The 8950-nt window shown below is 32.7% G+C and overlaps 1 protein-coding gene across 3 annotated transcripts; it reads left to right on the top strand.

Annotated features, from left to right (window-relative positions):
• Nucleotides 1–901: 901 nt before the first annotated feature.
• Nucleotides 902–5523, top strand: LOC107403928 (LRR receptor-like serine/threonine-protein kinase IOS1). 3 transcript variants are annotated; one of them, XM_048464829.2, is made up of 13 exons: nucleotides 902–1022; nucleotides 1160–1706; nucleotides 1832–2313; nucleotides 2402–2540; nucleotides 2739–2810; nucleotides 2906–2977; nucleotides 3069–3149; nucleotides 3520–3668; nucleotides 3762–3985; nucleotides 4086–4215; nucleotides 4398–4460; nucleotides 4585–4774; nucleotides 5022–5523. In XM_048464829.2, the coding sequence occupies exons 1-13, from the start codon at nucleotides 935–937 to the stop codon at nucleotides 5437–5439; spliced, it is 2655 nt and encodes an 884-aa protein (XP_048320786.2). In that variant the 5' UTR covers nucleotides 902–934; the 3' UTR covers nucleotides 5440–5523. The 3 variants fall into 3 exon arrangements, with proteins under 3 accessions (XP_048320786.2, XP_060672355.1, XP_060672353.1); XM_060816372.1 differs by having other exon boundaries at nucleotides 3759–3985; XM_060816370.1 differs by having other exon boundaries at nucleotides 3520–3985.
• The last annotated feature ends 3427 nt before the right edge of the window (nucleotides 5524–8950 follow it).

The raw sequence follows: 8950 nt of genomic DNA, 5'->3' as shown, positions 1-8950 counted from the left end.
ATTTAGAGATTTTATACACATATACGATTAGTCTCATTTTATAAAATTAAGATTCATCTTTAATGACTCAATGATCACATCAAAGGCTAAAAATGTAAAAATAATCAAATATAGTTTTAATAACAAACTAAAATCTTATTTATGAAAAATAAATCTTATTGTGATCTACTAATTTTAAATATCAGTCTTTAATGCAATCAAAATGTTAAAAAAGAAAAATCTTATATTTATCTTCATATTAAAGATTTTATTTGAATTTGACTACACACAGACACACACACACACACACATATATATATATATATATAAAGTCCATAAGCAACTTATATATGCTATGTAGGCACCTATTAGTGCTAGTAAGATAGATAATAGGCATCTAAATTCATGCAAATTGTTTATAAACTTTAATTTTATTTTACAATTCTAAGTAACAACCTAATTGTGTGTGTATATATATATATATATATATATGCAACTAAGTTAAAACCGTTGGATTTACATGAGTTAATTTATTTGATTGGGTTGTGTTGATTTTAAATAATTAACTCTAAAAGAGAGCTTTTTAGTATATCATTATTATATTAACATGATAAAAGATTCACGAGATATATATATATATATATATATATATATGTATTATATATATAATTAAATATTCAGGTTATCTTGTGAGACCTGTTAAAAATTACACCACTTACTTAGATTTTAATTTTCAAATATTCAATGAGTGTCATTAATAATTCTTGCCCCATCAAAATGTTTTTGGAAGTAAAAAAAAAAAAGAAGGAAGATGATTTTACACGCAAGGAACAGTGGTTTTACTATTTTTGATGTGAATGTTTTAGAATTATACAGACAAAGGGAAGAAAAGGTTAAATTTACAACTTATAGATTCGCGCATCTCATTAACTAGCTGCAGGAAAGCAGTAAGGTCATGGAGATTTTCAAACATCTTATATATGCAGTAATATTGCTTCTTGTTTTTGTTCTTCTGCATCTTGTTCGCACTCAGGACCAATCGGGTATGATTATTTATTCTAAATATCCATTTATATACGTATATATATATATATGTATGTTGGTATCGCTTAATTTCTTTTGTTTATTATTTATAACCATATAGCTAACTAAAGTTGTCTTCCTCTGCTGGACATCTTAGGCTTCATTAGCTTAGATTGTGGGCTCCCAAAAGATACCCGCTATACAGAGCCAACAACAAAAATAGAATATATTTCTGACGCACCCTTCATTAGCACAGGCATAAGCAAAAGCATCTTGCCAGAACATAATAAAGCTACCCACCAACAGCAAGTAGCATTTGTAAGAAACTTCCCTCTAGGAACGCGAAACTGTTACAAATTAAACGTTACAATAGCTACCAAGTATTTGATCAGAGCCACTTTTCTGTATGGAAATTATGATGGCCAAAATAAGCTGCCGAAATTTGATATGCACTTGGGACCTAATTTCTGGGTTACAGTGAGTTTCAGCTCAGTAAGTTTAAGTATCATGAAGGAGCCCATTCATATTACCTCCCATTCGCAACACCATCTACAGATTTGTTTTGTAAACACCAATTCTGGGATACCTTTTATTAATGCATTAGAATTGAGACCTCTCCAAAATTATACTTATGTTACCTCGACTGGGTCATTGGCACTTGACCGTCGCTTGGATTTTGGTTCAACCACCAATCAATCATATAGGTAATAATTGGGTAACCACAGGAAAAATCATTTTCCTTCATTAATTCAGAGTTCAATTAATTTTCTATGTCATTAATCCAAAACAAATGAATTTTACTTTTTACCCTTTTTTTTTTTTTTAAAAGGTATCCGTACGACATTTATGATCGCCTCTGGACTCCCTGTACACAGAAAAAAGACTGGACCACGGTAACAAACTCGCTTCCTGTAAATCAAGCGGTAACTTCCACGGACTACCAGCCACCCTCAATTGTGATGAACACCTCTGCAACCCCATTAAACGCCAGTGCTCCCTTGGAATTCAATTGGGAGCCCCAGGATAAACGCAGCCCATATTATCTGTGCTTTCACTTTGCTGAACTCCAATTACTCCAATCCAACCAGTCCAGAGCATTCGATATCTATCTAAATGGGTACCTGTGGTTTCATCCAAGACCTCTCATTTACTTGAAGTCAGATGTTGTATACTCTGGGAATACTGCAAGGGATTCAAATTTGAGTTTTTCATTGGTTCGGTCAGCAAACTCAACTCTCCCACCAATACTTAACGCCCTTGAGGCTTACACGATCATAGAATTCTCCCAACCAGAAACACACCAAGATGATGGTTGGTTATTTGCTTAATTTTCCCACCACTTGTTTCCCTCTTTCTTATGGTGAGTGATTGTTTTAATTATTGGATGTGAATATATCAGTGGACGCCATCACCAAAATAAAGTCAAGTTACAGAGTAAGTAGAAACTGGCAAGGAGATCCATGTGCTCCCGTAGAACTCTTATGGTCAGGTCTAAATTGCAACTACGAAGATTTTGATATCCCTAGAATCATATCCTTGTAAGTTATTATTGTTATTTCATTTTTTTTCAAATATGTATAAATTTATATTAATATTTTGGTTATTTGGTATATAGAGAGGCATGCTTTCAAGTGATTTGCTGATTCAGCTCTCTTATAGGCTGCTACTTAGTATACTAGAATTAATGTAAGCTACTAATGTAGTATTAATGTAGCTATTTTGAAATGGCCAATCAGGAACTTGTCATCAAGCGGTTTGACGCGTGAGATATCCTTCTATATATCCAATCTCACCATGTTAAAATCATTGTAAGTATTAAAATTGGTAAATATTATGTGCCCAATTTTGGTTACACATAACTTATGACGATCAGTATGAAGTTTATGTAAATGGATCATCTCAGGGATTTATCAAACAATAGCTTAACTGGATCAGTTCCTGATTTTCTATCTCAATTGGAAAAACTGAGTGTCCTGTAAGTTGTTTGAATTAAAATTGGTACTGCAACTTTCATTATAAGAGTGTACAATGCACTGAATTGATATTTTGATTAATGCTGTTGACAGAAATTTGAAAGGAAACATGCTCAGTGGCTCAGTTCCAGCTGCACTCATTCGGAAGTCAAACAACGGTTTTCTATCATTGAGGTATGTTAGTTTGTCAAATTCCATGGGCCATGTTAATTATTGACATGAATACGGAACTTTTGAATATACAAAAGTAAAGAATTTTGCTTGGTCAAGGAATCGTATGGCATCTTAATTTATACTATGTTTAATTAGAGTTTTAAATTTTCTAAACAAAAGGAAGAAGTTACATAGTATTTACATTATGATTATTTGGAGGGAAAGAAATTGTGGACAACATACATGTTACTTGAAAGTATAGTATTTCATGAAAATATGAGAGGATCTATTTTACTTCATTTTTTTTTTTTTAAGAAATTAAACTACAAGCGTTGCACTTTCAAGTATAATAACCATAATAAAAGCGGTTTCAACTTTGTTAATGTGCCAGCATCGAAGAAAATCAAGATCCCTGCACATCCCTTTCATGCAAAAAGAAGAATAATATGCTCATTCCGATAGTATCATCAATTGGTTCACTGGTCGTTCTATTAAATGTAGCAGCTATCTTCGTGGTCCTCCAAAGAATAAAGCAAGACAGTAATAATTTTCTCATTAATTTAAGCCTTGGAATTGGCAAAATAAAAAATTCCCATAATAATATGATTATGAAACCTATGGTTCTATTAGCAGATGTAACACTAGGTGCTCGATCAACTGTCGGAACTACTTCACTGGAGCCTAAAAACCGTCAATTTACTTACGCTGAGGTCTTACAAATTACAAATAACTTTGAGAGAACTCTTGGTAAAGGCGGATTTGGAACAGTTTACCATGGCCTAATAGAGGGCACTGAAGTAGCTGTAAAGATGCTTTCCTCCTCATCAGTTCAGGGTTATAAACAATTTCAAGCAGAGGCATGTCTTCCATCATGCATTTATATGGAATTAAACTTTTTTATAGTTTATTTATAGAATGTACACATTAACTTATAAGAGTTTAGTTCTAATAAAACAGGTTAAGCTTCTAATGAGAGTTTATCATGGAAACTTGACAAGCCTTGTTGGTTACTGCAATGAAGGAACCAAGATGGCTCTTATCTATGAGTACATGGCCAATGGAAGTCTTGAGTCTTATCTTTATGCAGGTTTGCTTTTTCTTTAAAATAAATCTACTTTTCTTTTAATATTATATGATTGAGGTTCTATATTTCCTCTTTCAAAAAAAAAAAAAAGTCATATATTTCAGTTGACTTCAGAGGATTGCCAAAAAAAAAAAAAAAACAGAGCATATTAAAATGGTATATTTATTGATCAATTTGTGTACAAGATGGAAGCGAAAATGTTTTAAGTTGGCAAGGAAGACTTCAAGTAGCCCTGGACGCAGCACAAGGTTTACAATAAATTTACTTCTTTTTTTTTTTTTTTTAATTATTATTCTTTATTGATTGTAATTTCAATATATAGTATATAATATTTTAAAGATTAATAAGCAAGATGTGGGTTTTGATGCGCAGGATTGGAGTATCTGCACAGTGGTTGTAAGCCACCTATAGTTCACAGAGATGTGAAGACCTCAAATATATTATTAGCTCGGAATTTTCAAGCCAAACTAGCTGATTTTGGGCTATCCAAAACTTTCCCAACAGATAGTGGCACTCATGTGTCTACAGCTATTGCCGGCACCCCTGGTTACCTTGACCCAGAGTAAGTTAATTTGTTTCTTATTTGATAGTTTGTTGATGCCCTTCAAAAGTAAAAATTTATAGAAAATTTAACGACAGTAATATGGAATTTTCAATTTATCAAACTAGACGTACTCGATGACAAAATAAATAAATAAATAAGCAAAAGAAAAACATGGTTTACAATGAAAAACATGCAAAATATTCAAGGGAATCCCAGTTAATTAATTGATAAAGAATTTTGTAAACATTCAATCATTGTGTTGCAGGTACTACAAAACAAATAGGTTAAATGAGAAAAGCGATGTTTACAGTTTTGGAGTAGTTCTCCTGCAAATAATCACAAGCCAACCTGCCATAAGTAGAAGCGAGGAGAGGACTCACATAAGCCAATGGGTTAGTGATATGGCTGCTGATGGGGATATTAGAAGTGTGGTGGAGCCACAGTTGCAGGGAGATTTCGAAGTTAATTCAGTGTGGAAAGCTGTTGAAATAGCAATGGCTTGTGTATCTCCAACATCATCTCAAAGGCCAAATATGAACCAAGTGGTGATTGAAATAAAAGATTGTCTAGCAATGGAGTTAGCTCGAAAGAACCGCAAACCTCTGACCCATTTGGCAGCTGAATCCAGTGAAATGTTTTATATAGCATCTTCTGCTGAACTGATCAATCCCTTGGCAAGATAGTAGTCTATATATTATAATGATGCTACTCCTTTTAGAGGTTAAATATTTTTCCATGTTTTTAAATATACTAAAGCCTTTGTTTTCTCTATGGTTTTTTTTTTTTTTTTTTTTTCCCTTTCATATGGAATTTGATACTGTATGTAATATTATCGAATTAGGAGCTTAATAAAGCTTTTGCGCTTAATCAAAACTTAATAATTTAAGTGCCACTCACGTGTCTACCATTTTTGCCGGTACACCTGGTTATCTCTACGGGTACGGACCTACCTGTTGGCGCAGGGTGGACAAGGCCCCCTTCCCTTTTTTATTTATTTATTTATTTTTAACCTCTTAAATTTATATATATATACAAGTTAGAGTCAAAACAAGGCTACGGTATTATCAAGTGTAAAATTTCGTTAATATAAAAGGAGATCTAACGTTTTATATTATATGTTAACATTATTGTTTTAATATAGTTTTATTTTTGTTTTTTTTTTTTAAATATTTTTACTTTGGTTCGTTGTTCTTTCAGAAATTATTTTGTTTATTTTGAAGTTATATTTTTATTTTATTATAATTTTACTACGAGTATTTAAATTAATTGACAGCATGATTTAAATCAACTGATGGCATGATTTTTATAAACAATTGAAAGGTGTTGACAAATTATATGTTGGAAATTGATTTACCTATAAAGATTTGCCAAATACAAAAAAATAAAAAATAAAAAATAAAGATTTGCCAAATTAAAAGTTTATTTGGAATTAAAAAAATGAGGTCTCCTATGTTAATGAATTGACAATTTATTGTTGAATGGACTATGATAAAGTGGTATATCGGTGCTACCGAATAATCTTTTGGCTTCCTTTATTGGTTTAAGTTTGTGATTTTTCATAAATAAAAATATATAAATTTAAAACTTGTCATATATAGTTATTACACATTTGATTCCGACGTCTACGGTCTTCGCAGCTTATAATAGCCAAATTTTAAAATTTAGTTAAAGAGATAAGATAATGCTAGTACTATGGTGGCAACATGCCATTGATAGAATATGGAACGATTTCTACAAGGTCTTTCTTCTTCCTTTTTAAAAGAAAATGACTTATTATTATTATTATTATTATTATTATTATTATCATATATCTTAGTGGTACCGTAAAAATTCGAACTCAGCCACCATTGTTTTCCATATAAGAAATACTTACACCCTGGGTGCTTAAAAGGCTGAAAATACACTTGATCAATTGTTTCCTACTTAATTTTTATGCAATCTAGATGCGTTGAGCAGGCTGCAGACTCTATAATCATGCATAAATACATAATGTTAGCAACTTGTTTACCAATTTTATTTAACATTTTGTGGCAATATTTTAGTTGTATTTGTTGCTGCTTTTGGTTTTTTTCTTTTATTTTTTTTAAATTTTTATAAGTGATTATATTCAACATTTTTTTTTCATCTATATTAACAAACAAATAAATATTATTATATACAAATAAAATATTATTGCATAGATAAATAAAATATTATTACATTATTCTATTGAATAATATTATATGCACTACCTAGTTTATAAACATATTTATTATTATTATTATATATAGATATATATATGTATCACAATTTAATTGATTTATAAATGAATATATCAACGCTTGAAAGAATAAATGTTGACCATGTGCAAAATTCCAACAATGGCACGCCGTGCCGGTAGGGAAATTAGATTTTGTAATTAATATGAGAAGTCAAGGATTCATGAAAGAAGATTTTTTAGCTGTACAACATCAATTGGTCATATATAGCTATATACATCCTTTCTTGGCATAACAAATTAGCTAACTCATACACTTGATTCGGACATCTATTGTAACATCCCGTCCCGAACCATGTCGGAATTTTTGCATGTTGACCGAGGTTGGCTGTTGACCGTTGACCAAAGGGGTCAAAAGTTGACTTTTTGATCCGGTTGGAATTCTAGGTTGATTGAGGTACCATTACGGAGTACACGTTGGCACGAGTTCGTAGACTGGTAGCACGTCGAAAACGGAGCTACGGTTTGAAAGTTATAAGCAAAGCAAGTTGGGGTCCAAACTGTACAAGGGGTGCCGGAGTTGACTTTTTATTCATCCAAGGTTGAGTATTGACTCATGCATGGTTGTGAAGTGCCCGTCGATACGAGTCCGTAGACTAGCGGCACGTCCGATTTGGACATGTGGTTTGAAAGTTATGGACTTGTAAAGTTTTTCAAATATCGTATTATTTTAATATTATTTTTTACACGCATAACGATGTGCCACGTGTGACTTATTGAAGGTGACCATGTGTCACCATGGTGAAATGCCACATGTAAACCATGCGTAAAATCAAATTGTTTTATTATTATTTTGAATAATAATATTATTTTTAATATTATTTAATCATTTTTATTTTATTTCTTTTTCTTTTTCTTTTTCTTTTCTTTTCCCCACGTGGGAAAACACCTGTTTTTTTCTTCTTTTCTTTTCCTTTTCTTTTCTTTTTTCCCTTCTTCTTCCCTGAGCATCAAAACACACACGCATAGTTTTTTTTTTTCTTTTCTCTCCCGCCCGTCTCTCTCTCTCTCCTGTGTTTAACTTTTCCGGCCACCCATACTGTACACGCGCCGGCCAGTGACGAACGGAGGGAGGAGGCGACCTCAGCCACCAAATTCCCGGTCAGCCGCCGCTGGACGCGCCCAGATCGGGCCGGCGAAGTTGCGGCGGCGGGTGGAAATTTTTTCGGTGATTTCGCCGTATTCCGGCCAGCCCAGTCCAAATTGCCACCCCTCTCCCCCTATTTTGGGTCCTCTGAGTTCAAAAATGGCCTCCAATCTCAAAAATTCGAAGCAGTTTGCGAGATACGAAGAGATTAAATCCGGCCGAAGCTTTCCGACCAAATTCCGGCCACCTCCGGCGGAATTGGGGTCGATGGAGACCGGATTGGTAATCCTTGTTCCACGAGCTTCGATTCGGTATATCATTCGCCTATTTTAGTTAAAGTTTGTGTTTGACCCCCCGGGTACCGGGTATTATTTACCTGAATAAAATATTAATTTATTTGACTGTCTGTGAATTTTGTTCTAGGAGCACCGGTGAGTCGTGGAATTGATCCCATGGTGGATCATGGGTTAATTGCGTGCTCCAGGTGAGTGACCCACCTTCAAATTAATTTCGGGAATTAAATTTGTGATTATTATGTGTGATTTGTATATTTGGAATTTAATTTCTATGTGCCAAATAATTATTTGATTTATTGTGGATTTATTGGTGAATTTATTGGATTTAAGAAAATGTGCATTCTATAAATTTATGCCATGTGAAATTATTTTATGGTTTGAGAATTTTGAAATTATTGTGGTTTTAATATTAAATTGGGCATGATTTGATTTTCAAATATTTCAAAGAAAATATTTGGTTATGTTGGTGATTTCAATTTTTTATAAAATATGCCGATGGAATATTGTGAGATTTAATTATTATATTTCGAGAAATTATTTATGCTATTGGGAAA

The sequence above is a fragment of the Ziziphus jujuba genome, chromosome 1 (genome assembly GCF_031755915.1).
Source record: "Ziziphus jujuba cultivar Dongzao chromosome 1, ASM3175591v1".
Lineage (NCBI taxonomy): Eukaryota > Viridiplantae > Streptophyta > Magnoliopsida > Rosales > Rhamnaceae > Ziziphus > Ziziphus jujuba.
Note: the sequence above shows the minus strand (reverse complement) of the source record. Positions and strands in the feature narration are given on the sequence as shown.

Bases quoted from the DNA above. Each gene is read 5' to 3' on its own strand.
- LOC107403928 (XM_060816370.1), top strand. From the start codon at position 935: ATGGAGATTTTCAAACATCTTATATATGCAGTAATATTGCTTCTTGTT. The intron at 2,314-2,401 runs GTTGGTTATTTG...TGAATATATCAG, and splicing joins AGAAACACACCAAGATGATG to TGGACGCCATCACCAAAATA. The intron at 4,461-4,584 runs GTTTACAATAAA...TTTGATGCGCAG, and splicing joins AGCCCTGGACGCAGCACAAG to GATTGGAGTATCTGCACAGT.